General features: G+C 37.3%; 1 protein-coding gene across 9 annotated transcripts in view; it reads left to right on the forward strand.

The window, feature by feature from the left end:
• Positions 1-17,118, forward strand: part of PTPRT (protein tyrosine phosphatase receptor type T) — a 1,291,476-nt gene that overhangs the window by 1,221,935 nt on the left and 52,423 nt on the right. For all 9 annotated transcript variants that reach the window (XM_051979271.1, XM_051979273.1, XM_051979274.1 and 6 more), the window contains 2 exons: positions 7,054-7,130; positions 12,827-12,863. In XM_051979271.1, coding sequence (XP_051835231.1) covers positions 7,054-7,130; positions 12,827-12,863 — 114 coding nt within the window. The remainder of the gene's footprint in view (positions 1-7,053; positions 7,131-12,826; positions 12,864-17,118) is intronic.

The raw sequence follows: 17,118 nt of genomic DNA on the forward strand, positions 1-17,118 counted from the left end.
CAGAGTTTGAGATGCTTTCTGATTAGAAATAGGCACAAAACAGCTAATGAGGTCTAGAGCTCAAGAGAAAGATTAGCGACACATAGATCTCAAGAGTCATCTTTAAGATGATATGTGAACCTGTGGGAAGGGATAAAGTTACCAAGCCAGGGGGTAGAGAAAAAAGAGAGGAGAGGAACCTGCTTTGAGCAGTCCCTATAGGATTCAGGAAGCAGTGAAAGTTGGTCTCTAAAGCCATTGCCCCTGGAAGAATGCCTACTATCTATGTCAAAATCGATTCGGGACTCAGAGTCATATTATTCTAAGTTGCTCTGTGAACTAAGGATAGATGGTGAGCCATCCTCTAAAAGGTTTTATCTTCAATGGTAGATTGCCTGGTAGGAGACAATTTGATCTTGACACCCACGATCTTAAGGGGGAAAAAAAATGAGACAAGGTCTTGAGTCTCTAGTAAATCCTGGCCCATCTCCTTGGGGAGAAACCATTCTAAAAGAAATGATGGTCAATAGCAATGGCTGATAATCCCTTCTTATGGGATATAAAATACAAGACATGATAATAGCAATTCTCAAATATATCTACAAAATGAAAGCATCTGGGAAGATTTACAATATGGAGACACGTTTAATACATTTTCTGGGTTATCCCTTGGAGCAGAAAAGAGAGGAAGAGAAAGAGGAGGAGGAAGAAGAAGATTTATAGTGATGACAGTGGTGGTGATGAGTATAATCACGTTTTTGGTATTATGTGGACCTTTACCTTCCACTAGGTATCCAAGCAATCTCCACAGAATTACCTGCCTTCTTTCAATTCACTCTTGCGTGATGAGAGCATTAACATTTGGTAATACTTCTAGGAAATGATTTTTCAGCTACACAATTCATTGTAATGAACCGAATCTCTTTTCTCTGAAAAATAATATCTTTTATCTTCCTTATTGCCTTATTGCCCAATGGACAGAAAGAAGGAACTGATCAAATATCTTGTCCAAATGATATTCCCTCCAAAGTTGCCCTCTCATGTGTTTCCCTGTTTCAGAATGTTTGGCGTTGCTGATTTATTATGTAAACTTTTATTTGGTGGTTCAGTAGGAAATGAAAATGTTCTATGTAAAGGGAAAATCAGAGTGATTTATGGTTAATAAAACTTTCTTTACATAACCCTGGAAGTGCAAATGTTCTTATTGCACAGGCTGTGGACCTCAGAAGCCACTTATTCCAATGTCTTTTGGAATATATGTCCCTTCTACCCTATGGCAAACAAATGCTCATCTAAGTTCTGTTTGAAAATTTCCAGTGACTAGGAAATTCATTACCTCTTAAAGCAATCCGTTCCACTTTTGGACAGTAAATGTATGAAATTATTCCTTTACCCATCTCTTGACAGAGAAGTGATTGACGTAGGGTGCAGAACGAGACAAAAGATTTTCAGAGATGAACAATCTGGGAATTTATTTTGCCTGACTATACATATCAGTCACAACGGGGTTTTGGTTATCTTTTATTTTCAATAGGGGTGGAAGAGAAAATTAAATTTTGGTAAGTGAAAAAAATAAAATTAATACACAATCTTTTATTAAGTGCCTTCCCTGCTTAAGGCCCTGGAAATACAAAGATAACAACTAACATTCTCGACTTCAAATAGCATACATTCTACTAGAGAAGAGGGGAACAATAAAAAAACTTTTACCTAAATAACTATAATAGAAGTTACAGTTCTGATGGAGACAAAAGAGAACTGCAGAAAGAAAATAATCTTGAGAAATGTGAGAAAGGAAAGAACAGAAATTTTAGTTGAAGGCATCAGTCATAGAAGGTTCCATGGAGGAAGCAACCCAAGCTGATCTTGGAATACAAAAGGACAACAATAATCTTCTCATTATATTCCCTGAATCCATACAGCTGTCAAGCCTATATACCTTACACATAGATTGGATCATTCCCTGCCTCAGAAAGTTCCAATGACTCTTTATTTCTTCTGGTATAAAATACAAACTTTTCTTGGCTACACCCCATTCCTCTTTATAGATTTCATATTCCAGCCAAACAGACATACTTACTATTCACCATACACAACATCCCAACTCTTACTCCCATTTCACAGACTGTTCTACATGTCTGGAATATCCTTTCCCTTCTTGCCTCCTTCTCTTAGAATCCCAACATTCCCTTCAAGGCTCTGCTCAATTACCATTCAGTAGTAATTAGTAAAATGTCTTTGGATTTAATTCATATTTTTTTTTAATTTGCAACTAGATAGTATAGTCACTCGCAAGTAAGGATGACTCAATTTCTTTGACTCTAGGTAAAGCACTTTATGCTGTTTTACTCAAGTTTTCTCCTGTATAAAAAGAATTGAAGCAGGAAATGGCAAACCCTCCAGTATCTTTGCCAAGACTCAACCATAACAATAGTAACAATTTTGCAATTACTTATCTATGTTTGTTTTGTATTTCCTCAATAGAATGAAAGCTCCATGAGGGAGGTGTTTTGTTTTAATTTATATCTTTAGCACCTAATTGCTGAGCCCATCACATAAAAGGTGTTCAACAATTTTTAAAATTGGATGAACATGAGCTATTGAAGAAAAAGAGCTTCTGGTCCAGCAGAGAAAAGAAAGGAAAATAAGCATGGCATTTATACTCTATGAATACATGAAGGTGGGAGATAATATGTTGAGCTCAAGGATGAGCTAATAGTCTATGGTGTCTGAAATAGAATATATAATCAAAAGGGAAACCAGAAGTCAATTATAGAAGACCTGAAATTCCAGGTAAAGAGTTTCTATTTTATCTCTAGGTAATAGAGACTTAGTAAAAATTTTTGAGCAAGGATGCTGTATAGTTAGGCTTGTATGTGAAGATTATTTTGATAAGTTTGTGAAAGTTAGGCTGCAGAAGAAAGAGAACAGAGGTAGGAAGACTAGTAAGAAGTTATTGCCTTAGCCAAGATGAAAAATAACAAAAATCGCAATAAAGTTGGTAGCAATGAAAAGGAGACAGGTCTGAGAAACACTATATAGGCAACATTGATGGATCCAAAATGCAGCTTCCTACTCAATTTATAAATGAGACCACCCATTTTACACATCAGGAAACTGAGTCTCACAATAATCAGTCACACAGCTAGTGACAGAGCTGGGACTAATAGGGTCATCCGTAACTTCAAATCCATTGTTCTCTTTACTAGCACAATCTGAGCACTTATTACCCTCCCCAGAAAACTGGGTACTTTATGCTTGTCTGAAAATTGATGATCTATTCAAAGTCCTTACCTCCAGCATGGACAGTGAAAGATAGGTCCCATTTCTCCATCTCTTAGTTTTCAAAGTGTTTTCCTCAATATAACTCATGGATTTGGGCTCTCCCATTCTTATCCCTCCTCCCTCCTGTTCTAGCTCTGTCAGCAATTCTCTTTTATTCCCATGTGTCTATCAAATTTTTGTTTCTCAGATCAAGTAAATCTTGCAAGTGGCTGCCTGTAACAGACAGAGCTTGCTTTCTCTCTTAATTTTTCCTCTTCTTCTGGCCACAACACCTCTATGAGCTAAGTGATTAAAGAACTTAGAAATAATTAGTAAAATGTCTTTGGACTTATTTCATATGTTTTTTTTTAATGGCCAGCTGTATTTTTCTGAATTTTTCTGGGCCAGAATTGATAGCCATAGATTTAGAGTAATTAACATGAGCCTTAGTGAGTCCAGCTCTTCTCATTTTGTTTTTCAGGGAGTCACATTTATAAACAATTTCATATATACCAAATATGCATCAAATGGCTACTGGAAGTGTAGACAATGGAAAGCAATGGAATCTGGGTGAGAAGCCCAGAATTTAGTTTCTGGCTCTGACATTTCCAGCTGTAAAACCCCAGGAAAACTGCTCAGTATCCCTGAATCTCAACTCTCTCCTTTGTAAAATGAGTCCAACACTTGTATTTCTTCTTCAACAGGACTGTTGTGCAGAAAGAACTTTGTAAATCTTAAAGGCATGGTAGAAACTTGATCTACCATGGTTATTAGAGAATAGATTTGTCATAGGAAGGTCCCTGTTCATTAGGAGCTCTTCCACTTTTATTCAAGTATGCCATCTGCATGCCTCAGGGATAATCTTCTCAAACACATTCACCTTTTACTTTTCCTAGAATGGATAACTCTTCAGGCTTCCCCTTCTCCTGCAATTCCATAGTTGCTTTGTAAGATCATAAACTATAAAGAACCTTTGAGTTCACCCAGTCCAACTAGTTATTTTATAGAAAGGAAATTGAGGTCGGTCCTGGAATTGAAATGTCTTGCCCAAGGTCACTGAGGCCATAGGCAGCAAAGACAGAAATCCAACTGATTGATATGCTGACAATAAACCAGACCTTTCCTGAGTTTTGCTATCATGATTCTAGTAAGAGAAGTTCTTCTTCATCCATTCACTCAGCACACATTTATTAAGTGCCTACTGCGTGCAACACACTATGATGTGCAATTCTCTCTATACAATGTTCAAGTTTATACAGTCTGTTTTCCTGTTGCCTAAGTGCTAGAGAGCTTTTTGCTTCCACATGATTCTCTCTAACTTCCCTCTTGTCTTGAATATCAAATGAGGGACACCAAATTAGTTTCTTTTCAAGCTTGCAGAATGTAGATAGCGTGTAATGAGCATTCTGGCGCTCTTTGTAAATTGCCTGGTATAAACTCCTCCATGTTGTCGACTTCCCTATCTTTCTCCATGTGTATGTGTGTAAACATAATTTTTCATCCACCTAATTATATAAAGTTAGAAAAATAAGGGACAGGAACAATATGAGCATCTCCCATAAGTAATAAATAAACTATGAGGATAATGCTACCCTTCCCTTTATAAAATCCTACAGCAGGGATTTCAAATTGGATTCCGTCCTTTAATGAAAGCTCACAATCTCTCTTTGGGTCTGCTATTGGAGGGATTTGCACTTGATGTGTAATAAGGTTAGCAGGAGAATTCTGAGGTTCTTATTCTCACCCAATAGCTGATAATCCAGGTGTCGCAGCTTCTCACCACCAATCTGTTTCCTCACATCTAACCTATGTTAGAAGTGTGTGAACTTGAGTTTAGGTCCTTTGCTCACCTCATTACATATTTAGCCTGTGTTCCCATCCCAAGTATTCAAATTGCTTTAACTGGCATCATCCCCAGACAATACAGAATTGAGGGAACTCTGGGAATCTCATTTTGCCACATCTATGTTCCTTAAAGCAGTGGTTCTTTCTAAAAGTATATTCCAAGAATTGATCACAACTTACACTTGACAGTTATGTGCACATGTCCAAGTTTCCTTCTTTTCTCTCAGTGTGTCCCAGCAAAGACTGCTACTGTGCTCTGAGTAAAATGAGTTTGAAACATTTTTAACCAAGAACTATTTAATCAGTTCTATAGCATCCTCTGCTCTCAGTTCCCTTCACTGAAAAACTTTTTCTAGAAAAACTAAGGAAACAAACATACCCCACTTTGGATGAAATACCAAGGTGGCAATTGAGATTCAATCTAGTCTTCAAAGCAATCAGATATTCAGTCCAGTAACAGAATTACAACATTTTCATATTATAAAAACATGAATCTGGAAAGGATATTTGACTATTCATAATAGGGAACTCCTTGGACCCACACCAGAAATCATGACCTATCTTTAATTTAGCAGATAAGCTATAAGGAATTGCTTGAAGCACAAAGAAGTTCAGGGATTTGATGCAGATCACACAAATAGCAGGTATCAGGGTTAGGATCTGAATCCAAGGCTTCCTGATATAAATTAAATATGAATATAGATATAAATGCACATACATAGAGTTTTTTTTTAACACACCTGTAATTTTACTGGTATAGAGAGCTCTTGGTGATGACCTTCCTCTATAGCACCTTTTCTACAATTTGGTGTAGCCTTAGACTGGGACTGCCCGGAACTTTGAGAGGCTAAATAAATTGCACAGGACCATAATTAGTATGTGTCAGAGACAGAATTCAAACACAGATTTTCCTTATTCCAATACTATTTGTCTAGCCACTATATTATATACCCTTCTCAGTACATTACAAAAAAAGTAATTAATACAGAATTCTACCATAGAAGAATCTTAGGATTCCCAGGACTATTGGGACCACACTTTGATAAGCACTGCCTTAAAATAAAGCTAGTGTTGCAGTAGGGCATAACTTCCTGTAGAATGAATTTGAGAGCTAACCAGCCCTCCCCAACCTTTTCTTTTGGTTTTTGACTATAAAGAGATACTCCATTATTATGAACTCTAAGGGAGTATCCAACTTCTTTTAACTGGATGAGATTTCTTCCCTTCCCTCCCCCAGTTAAGCATCATTTGAAAGAGAAGTGAACTTGTAATTATTTTTATACAAAGATTTTGGTTGAAATGATCACTTTGTCTCTGGTTACTGAGAGACATTGTTATTAAGGCCTTTACCTAGTTGTTTTGCTATTGATAACAACAATAACTCATGATAGATCTTTAAAAATTTTCCAAAATCCAGTCAGAAAAAATAAAAGCATAAATAAAATATGGAAAATAATTCCATTAAAAAAAATGAATGTGAAAGAGGCAGCATAGTAGTAGACTTGAAATCAGGAAGACCTGAATTCAGATCCTGTTTTCTTACAGTTCCATATATATAATCATGAGAAAGTCACTTAACTTCTCTGAGCCTCAGTTTTCTTATTTGGAGAGGGAGGGGTGATTGAATGGCATTAAAATTCTCTTTCACTTCTAAATCTCCAATCCTATGAAAATGAAACCTATGTGTAGGCTAATATATGAAAGCAATTCGATCAAACCTTCTTTGGCCTCCTCTTTCATAGGAATTTCTTTAAAGGCTCCAGAACTGAATGACTTGAGAATGATTAGTGAATTTAAACAGCTGGGTCAAGGCCATGGGAGTCTAGCAGCAGGCTAACATAGATCTGCCCCATGCCCCATTTTAGATACAGCCCTTAGATACAATGGGTGATTTTTCTTCCTCTCTCATTCCAGAAGGTCCATTTTTTCCTAAAATTTCCCTCACCTGTCTCCCTTTCTTTTCAGATGATCACTCAAGAGTCAGACTGCTGATGCTGGATGGAGACCCACATTCTGACTACATTAATGCCAACTACATTGATGTAAGTGTCCTTCAGCATGGAGGTGCTATGCTGAGAAAGACATTTAGTAGACTAAGATCCATTAAGTTTTTGGCTATGAAGAGATCATTCTCAGAAGTAGCACGTCTTCCTCCCCAAAGCATGCAGTTTCTTTCTCCTTTCCATCTCCTTTCTCTCACCCCCAAATCTGCCATTACTTGTAGACCTGGAGCAATTGCTTTAAGATCCTAGGTTCTCATTCTCTTCCTCTGGACCTATATCAATACTCTCAGATTTCTGTTAGAAATTTTCAAAGCTCGAATAACCCAAGATGTCCTCATTCTCTAAGTACTACAAGAACAAAAGAGAGATAATCCTTTCGGGATATCTATGTTTCTTCATCTGAAAATGGGGATAATGATTTTTACTGAGGGTTTTGTTATAATATCTGGGCTAGTTCTCTGGAGGGCCTCAGGATCAAAGTCCTTGGTCTCTAGGAAGAGAAATGAAGGAGGCAGGCAAGCTGCCATGTAGCTTACCAAAGAGGAATCCTGGACTCTTGACTCTGGAGCCTGAATTCTCTCTCCTCCTCATCCTTCAGGAAAGCAAGTCTGACTCTCTTCCCCAGCCCTCCAATCCTTGCCTATGATTACCTCACCACCACACACTCAGCAAGCACCAGTAGTGAGGAGAGCCATCACATCACCATCTCATCTAAATATATGTATATAGAACCATTATCTCACAGCGAATAGGTAATTAGCCTTAAGTGTTCTGCTGTCTGATTCAAGTACACACTGATTCAGAGTTTCAGCCCTCTACATTTTGTGATAATAAAATGAGCCAACTAGCATGAACAGGACTCCCCAGGTGATGGGACAAAATACACATGTTTTTGCTTTAGGTAGAAGAAGGAAGGCTCCATCAGGATTTCTGATTTGAGTCAACTGAGGTTAGAACATTCAGCCAGTCAACTAGAGTTTAGTAAGAGTCCCCAGGAAAAGTTGTTCAGTTCAATTCACTCAATTCAGTTTTGTTCAACTCTTCATAAACCTATTTGGAGTTTTCTTGACAAAGAAACTGGAATAGCAAACCACTCCCATATCTTTGCCAAGAAAATCCCAAATGGGATCATTAAGAATGAAACACAACTGAACAACCACAATTTTGTAGACTATAGAATGCTAAGCAAAAATGTGAGCTATCATTATTCCTCTAAAGTCCTACTACTCTTCCTTCTTGAGATTTGAAGAGGATTCTGAGTTCTCATAACCATTTACTTCTCTAGCTTATTTTCTACATGAGGAAACTGAGGCAAATAAAGTTAAGTGAATTGCCTGGGGTCATACAAGCTGAGTTCTGAGGCTAGATTTGAACTCAAGTCTTCCTGACTACAGGAGTGTTTTTCTTCTATTTACTGTACCATCTACTGCCCTCCCAAGTGAAGTAGTAAAATACAAACACCTTGCTTGGATATGAGAAGAAAGGTTCTATGAACAATTCTAGCTTGAATTAACCTAGCTTTGTTGGGGAGTGGCTTCATTCATCCTTTCTCCTATCCTTGCAAGCCTTGGAAGTCATTCCATTTATTAGTTTGATGGTTAATAATAAAAATAATTAACAATAATGATATCCTGAATTTAATAAATAAGTATAATACTAAAAACATTTAATACTTCTCCTGTGTAGAGAACTAGACTAAGTATTGGGAATGACACAAAATTTAAACAGGACATGAATCTGTCCTTCTGAAATTCACAAGCTAGTAAGGAGATAAAACATAAACCGAGAAGAATGATAATTTACATGCATAATAATACATGATATGTGCATTAGAGAGATGCAAAGTGGTATGTGAAACCTGAATGGGACTGTCATTATAACCAGAAGTTAGAGAGGGTTTTCTGAAAGAGATAGGCTTTAAAAGATAGGTAGGATAGCTAATAGTAAAGACAAAATCAGAAAACATTCTAGGAGTAAGAAATACATGAACAAAAATAGATTGGAAAAAAAGAGGTAATGGGATTAATTTATTCTGGAAGGACTTGAAATTGTAGAGAGAGAGACAATGAAACAAAATTGGAAAAATAGAAAAGAGAGAGACTGTAGAAGGCTTTGAATGTCCAAAAAAAAAAAGTTTATATATTATCCTGGATGTAAGAAGAAACACTTGAAGACTTTTTATATGTTTAAGAAACAAGTAGTCTCCCAGTACTCTGAAAAATAGATTGTAAGAGGAAGGCTTTCCTATAGGGTTACAAAGCACTTTCAAACACATTCTCTGAAGCCATGGGTAGAGATTATTATCCCCAATTTTCAAATGAAAAAAACTAAGGCTTAGAGAAGTAAAATGATTGGTCCAAGTTCACATATTCAGTAGTTGGTAGGCTGCTAACTCAAGCACAGATCTTTGGAGCCCACAGTTCTTTCCACCATCCCATTTCTGTGTGGAGAGGCAGCATCTCCCCAAACAGCCGGCCAGCTATCCATGATATAATCAGTGCATCCAAGAATGGGTCATTAATTCACTACAAAAGGAAGGAAATAATAAAGCTTCATTAAAATGAATCTATTTGGATAATTGGAATGGACATTACGAGGCAAGCCTATGTCTCAAGAGTCTCTGGTTGCCGGCTAAAGCGTCTGTTCATTGGCTTTATTTCTATGCCTCTGAAAGCACTGGCTACTTGAATCTGTTATAAATGACTAGCTTAAAAATAAATATTGTATCTGGGTCCCAAATAAGTAACAGATGCATGAGTGTAGAGTGAGATAAATGTATTTTGGATACAAACCTATTTCACATTCCCCATAGTCATATGGGGAAAGGCCTATTACTGGTTTTCAGAGTATTTGTGTGCTGTGTAGGTGGGATTTAAATGAATTAAAAGTTCTTTTCTGGGTAGAAGTTTTCTTATACCAAGTTAATATTCCATCTTCCTTTATTAGAAATATATGCGTACGTATGTGTGTGTGTATGTGTGTGTGTGTGTGTGTGTGTGTGTGTGTGTGTGTGTTGTCAAGGGGGTAGGAGCTGTAGGAAGACAGGAAAACTGAAACACTCTTTTGGGACTGCAAATTGGGCCAACCATTCTGGAAAGCAATTTGAAAACATGCCCAAAAAAAAGTGACCAAAACTGTCTCTACCCTTTGATGTGGAGGTTCCACTATTAGTTCTGTATCCCAAACAGGTCAAAGAGAATAATATTGTACATGTGCTAAAATTAGATTCCTTCCTGTCATCACAAAGGTGAGGTCTATATGTGGGAAATATGCCATACTCTGTCATGCATAGTCAATAAATTAATTGTTTTACTGAATATTTTTTCCCTTTTAAATCTTTGTTACAAGGGAAAGTAAAATGAATAGAAGAGAGAGGAGATCTACTGTTTGGAAATGAATGTAATGTAAAACAAAAGACAACTCTTGAAACAATTTTTACTCTTATATTTTATTTTCCTAATTACATGTAAAGACATTTTTGATATTCTTTTTTTTTAATTTTGAGTTCCAAATTTTCCCTTTCCATCCTTTATCTCTCCCTTCCTTAATATGGTAAGCAATTTGATATAGGTTATATCTGTCCATGTAATGTAAAACATTTCCATATTAGTCATGTTGTGAAAGAAACAGACCAAAAGAAAAAAAAAACATGAAAAAATTAAGAAAGTGAAAAATAGTATGCTTCAATCTGCATTCAGATTCCATCAATTCTTCCTCTAGATGTGGATAGCAAATTTTAGCATGACAGCTGAGAATAGCTATCTCATTCACAGTTAATCATTGTACAGTATTGCTATTACTTTATACAGTGTTCTCCTGGTTCTGCCCACTTCACTTTGAATCAGTTCATTATTCAAGGTTGAAGAAAATTGGGGGAAGTATAGGAAATGGGAGTGGAAAATTATGGTCCACTGCAACATTTTATTTTGATAGAATTGATAGCTTCACAAAAAAAAAAGGTAGAAGAGGTCTACAAAACATTCCTTTCTGCTCAGTTTACATCCTAGCCTTGTTGGGCAATTTCATGCTTCTCTTCATCATCAGGGTGGATACTAGTCTCCATGAGCCCGTGTATCTCTCTCAGCCATGTTGTCAGGCACTGATCTGATCCTCTCCTCCTCTACAAGGCCCAAGATGCTGGCCCAGTTGTGGTTTGGTGATCATGAGATCAGTTTCCCTGCCTGCCTAACCCAGATGTTTGCTCATCTAACTAGCTCAAAATGTAAATTCTTCTCTCCTATCTTAATAATAAGAATAATTTCAATTTCCATAGCATTTGTAACAATCATACTTTTCCCACAATCATGCTGTAAAAGTATCTATATTCTATCCCCATTTTATACATTGAAGGATCATAGAAATTCAAATTTAAAAGGGATCTCAGAGGTTTTCTAATATAAACTTTACCTAATTATTAATTCCTTCTACAACGTCTCCAACAATTCTCACATATTTTATACACAAATTATTATTTTGCCATATATTCACTATTCAGTACTTATGAAGTTGATTATTTGAACCCAAATATAGAACTTTGCATTTATTTCTTTTAAGTTTCATCTTATTTAACTCAATCCATCATTTTAATTGGTTGAAACTTTTGTATCTTGACCCTCTTTCATCCTCTGTGTTAATTATACCTTCTAGCTTCATGTAATTTGAAAAGTTGACAAAAATGACATCTAAGCTTTCATCTAAGTCATTAGTAACAGTGTTGAAAAGTAAAGGACCAAAGACAGGTCTCTGAAACAGTCTTTTAGAAGCCTCTATCCAAGTGGATATTGACTCACTAATGCCAATTTTAATAGTCTACTCCTAGATTTCTTTTTCTCCTCCATGAAGCCTATTATAGGTTGGCCAGATAGTAGGAGTTCTGTAAATACTTGGGGATTATGACAGCATAAAGAGTAATGGGCTTATTGATCAAATTCCTCCTCTAACAATAGTGCATGACTCATGTCAAGTTATTTAAACCCTGTACTGAAGAGAGGTAGATTTTAGCTAAATCTAAGGGCAAAAAAGTAAAGTACTGCACCTGGAGTCAGGAAGACCTGAGTTCAAATTCAGCCTCAGACACTCACTGTGTGACCATAGGCAAGTCATTTAACCTCATTTGCTCAGTTTCCTCATCTATAAAATGAGCTGGAGAGGGAAATGGCAAACCACTCTAGTCTCTCTTAGATCCCAAATGAGATCATAACAAGTTGGATATGACTATAAACCGCTAAACAAAAAGGGTTAAAAATCCCAGCAATTAGATGTGTCCAAAAATGAAATTTACTATATCAGGAGATTGTAATTTCTATGTGACCATGTGTCAGAGATGTTGGGGAACAGTTTGCTTCTCCAGTAGATGGCCTCTGCCATTCCCTCCTGCTTTGAAATATGGCATTCTTGCTAGCCCTTAGTTTTCTCATCTGTAAAATGAGGTTAATATCATCCCTACCAATCTGCTTCACATGGTTGTCATGAGAAAAAACTTTGCAAATCACTATTGACCTATGTGCACTAGCCAGTTCCTTCTCTTCTCTGCCCTGTTTCCCTTCTGAGCAGCTGAAGTCTGACTACAGTGTACACGAAAAGGAATAATGTCAACTCACATGTGTTTATAAGGCTGTCTGAGCCAACAACCACACCTGGAAGGAGCAGTTAAACTGATTTTCAAAGCCAGAAAATGTACTATTTCCTCCAACTCTGAACAATATCCATTGACTATTTCTTCTTCTCTTATTTAGGGATATCATCGACCCCGTCATTACATTGCCACTCAAGGTAAGTGCATTCCCTTCTCACCTTCTTTTGGTGTCCAAAAGGTTTGACAGCAGAACTCCATCTGAATGACTATATAGGAGAAGAGGGAAATGAGGGATCACAAATTCTCATCTTCCCACTATGCCTATTCATGCTTTTCTTTCTATCACTCAGGAAAGGTCTTGTGTAGGAGGTAGTACTTGAAAAGGTTCTGAAGGGAGCCAAGGATTCAGAAGGGTATAAGTGAGGAAGTGCATTCCAAGAATGTACTCTATGCAGAGGCAAAGCAAGTGTATATCAAACATCTTGTGTAGGGAGTAGCACTGACATAGCTCAGTTTTTCTGTAGGGCACATAAAACGCAGTTATGTATAACAGTTCTGCATAGGTAGGCTGGAACCAGATTGCAAAGAGATTTAAATGCAAACAGAAGATTTTTTGTTTTTTTCCAGCAGTCCTGGAGATTTTTGAGCAGAGGAAAATGTGGTCAGATCTGATCTTTAGTAGACCACTGTGGCAGTTCTATAAAGGATGGCTTGGATAGGAGACCAGAAGTAGGGAGGTTAATTAGGAGGCTACTAGAACAATTCAGATGAGAGACAATGAGGGGCTGAGCAAAGATGGTGAGCAAACAGAACAGAACAGTTTCTAAGAGATATTGTAGAAACAGAATTAAAAAGATATAGAAGGTTACTCAGATACAGGCAGTGAGAGAGAATGAGTAATCAAGGTTAACAATGAGATGGCGATTCGGTAAGTCTTAATAATATAGTAGCACCCTCAATAGAAATGAGGAAGTTTGGAAGTCCTGAAAGCCTTAGGAAAAAAGATCACAGATTCCCAATTATACATGTGGAGTGAAAGATGCTTATGGAATATAGTTTTGGAAATGCCCTCAAGCCAGTTGTTGATGTGGGACTAGAGCTCAAGAGAAAGACCAAAACTGAATATAGAGATTTGGAACTCCCTTTTATAGAGGTCACTGAGATGAAAAATTATTGAGGCCCTATCACCAAACTCCAGAGCATATTTAGCCCCTCTTACTGTTCAGTCACGTAGGTGGTTTAGTGAAATAAAGCGGTGAACAAGGTATCAGAAACCTTTCTATTCTACTTACTAATTGCATGACTATGAGAGGCATTTCAGTCTCTATGCTGTAGTTTCCTCAACTATAAAATGAAAAGGTTAGATGAAATGATCTATAAGGTCCTCCAGTTTCAGCCTTCTGTGATCTACAAGGAAGGTTGTTGCAGAAATGTCCTCTACTACAAATACAATAAATATGGAATATCTCTTCTCATCTATTTTACCATTTTCTTATGCAACTCTTAGATTGATTTATATAAAAATCTTAAGTCTTGGATCATGATGGGGTACAGAACTTCATTACCATTCAGAGCATGGGAATCAACTTTTGGAATGTATGGGAATTATTTCAACTGTAAAAATGGGAAAGGGTAGGAGAGATCACTAGGAACTGACTGTGGCAGAAATTGGACACCTGTCTCCCCAAACACTATAAATTCAATGTCACTTTTGTGATGACGGGGAATAGGAAGCTGATAGACTGACAGAAATATTTCAGATTAAAGGTGAGGGATAAAGAATAGTGTTCTTTTCTTCTCCCTGAGAGTTCCCTGAGAGTATGACATTAAAAAGGAGGATAATTATTGTAGATACACCACACCTGTGCCTCTAGGCTTTTCAGGCTTTGAAACAGGGCTTGTCCCATCCAAACTAAAAATAGGCTTAATATTGAACAGTAAAATGCCAGGAAAACGTGCTTAAGCTATTGTAATGACCTGGATCTTTAGTCAAAGGAAATGAATCTCATACCTGACTGCCATTTATATTATTTGCATGACCTTGGTCAAATCATTTAACATTTTTTTTGGCCTCAGTTTTCTTATCTATAAAATGAAGCTGTTGGGCTGGATACACATTAAGATCCCTTCTCATTCTGAGTCTGATTCAAGTTCTCTAAAGTGGTTTGATTTGTTGCTTTTTCCTAAACTATAGACTCAGTATAAAGAATCTAAAATCTAGGCAATTTAAGAGTGTGAAATAGAATCAGCTCTGAAAAGAACAATAATAATAATAATAAAGTGAAAGTCATGAACATAAGTGTAAGTGTTATGTACTGAAAAAGGATGTGGGCCAGGAAAATGCAAGTCCTCGGTTCTCTCTAAGCTCTACCACAAACTACTGCTGCCTCTCTGGATTTCATTCAGTTTCCATCTCTAAAAACGAAGAGATTTGTTTATATTACAAGTCCTCACTTCTCAGCCTCCACTGTAGTCTAACTCCATGAATTGTATAATCAAAGAATCAGAAAGGTGGGAAGCTTTAATGGCCAATTGAGAAATTTGTCTCCAACACAACAACAAGAACCAACACAACACAACAACTTTGTTGAGGTTGAGAAGGGGAGGACCCCAATAGTCTCAGACTGGAGTCCTGAGGTGTCGCAAAAGAATTTGCAGGCTTGAATCTGATGGGGTTCTAGTGACAGTCAGAGAGTTGTGGGAATCCCCTTTTGGTCAGTGCAGGTCCATTGTGAAAGAATTCACAAAACTGAAGAGTTTTAGGCGACAAAAAGAGAAGTTAATTTTTGGATGAGAAATCTGCTTTGCTAGAAAGACTGACTTCTTCAATGGCAAAGTCCTGGCAGAGAAATAACAAAAGGTTTTTCTCTGAGAAGAGGGTCTCTCCACAGCAGACAGAAGTCCTGGCAGACTTTGGACATGCTGCAAAGAAGTGAGTTTAGAAATCTCCTTTATAGAAAATCTGAGACTCAGGTTTCAGGTTGAAAAGAAAGCCAAAGTCCCCAGGCCTAGATCTCCAATTGAATGGAAATCACTTTTTGAAGGCTTCTGGAATTTGGAATTTCCTGAAAAGGGTCTCCAATAGAAAGAGTAATTTGCCTAAGAAAAGCCCAGCCAGGAAGATATAATCTTATAGACTCTCTGGAGTCTGTGGGGTCAGGAATCAAAGTGGACAGAATTTTCAGTGTTAATTTTACAGATCTAAAGTGAACACAGTTTCACACCCTCATCATTCCCCCTCAAACAATTACCCCCAAATGCATTTGGGATAAAAGGCAAAGATCTTAGACTTCTGTAGCTACTTTAAGCTGACAAGAGTCATAAAGATACTGGGGGGTGAGGTGGGGTTAAAGCCAGGAGGGGAGGTGTGAGAGGTGTAAACAGTAGCAAGGCATCTAATTGTGTGTCAGTTGTCCCATGATCTGCAGGCTGGAGGGCAGTTGAAAATTCACAGCTTGAAGCCTAAAGGAAACAAATCTCAGGAGTAGATTAAAAGTGGTGTGTCAAACCCATCTCCTAGTCAAGAGGCAAAGATTTATTGAAAGTAACGTATGCCATTACAAGTGGACTGAATTGTAAGGGAATTCAGTAAAGAAACATTACCAAGGAGGGTCATTTTAGCCAGCTTCTACCATATATATTCTAATTCTATGGCTCAAGGTAAGAAGGAATGGTCTCCAGAAGGAGTGGTTCTTGGTTGATCAAATTAAAATTATTACTGACAAGATTACCAGTCAACAATGAATTGGAATGGTCTTATTCACTATTGTCTCAGGAGTTTGATCTGTGGGAGTTTCCTGAGGCCAGAAGTTCTCTGGCTAAGGAATGGTCAGAATCAGAGAGATTTGATTTGCCAATTTCCTGAGACACATTCCAAAGCCTGAAGACTAAGGAACACTGACACATTAGAAGAGAAGCTCCCCAAGGTTAGGGGACCACAAAATCACATTTTATCAACTTCATCTTCCAAACTCTACCAGCCAGCTTTTTCAGATTTGAAAACAATCAATTCCCTCTTTTTGAGGATGTCACAGGCTGCTTCAGGCAGGTATAATTAAATCTCCATCAATACATACACAGCAGCAGGTGTAACTGAATCAACTGGGGAAATCCTCCCCTTATTATAGGCCAGACACTACACCAGAGACTCAAAAAAAGAAGAAAAAACGAGCATCTATTCTTGGAAGTTCATATTAAAATGAGGGAGACAATATGCAAACAACTACATATTAACAAGATAAATACAGGATAAATTGGAGATGATCAACAGAAGAAAGACATGAGTATTAAGGGAGATTTGAACAGGCTTCTTGTAGAAAGGGGAATTTGAGTTGAGATTTGAAGGAAGCCAAGGAGACCAGGAAATGGAGATGAGCAGGAAGAGAATTCCAGACAAGGGGAACAGCCTGTAAAAGTACACAGAATTAAAAGATGAAATATTTTGTTTGAAGA

This window comes from Antechinus flavipes, chromosome 2 (genome assembly GCF_016432865.1).
Source record: "Antechinus flavipes isolate AdamAnt ecotype Samford, QLD, Australia chromosome 2, AdamAnt_v2, whole genome shotgun sequence".
NCBI lineage: Eukaryota > Metazoa > Chordata > Mammalia > Dasyuromorphia > Dasyuridae > Antechinus > Antechinus flavipes.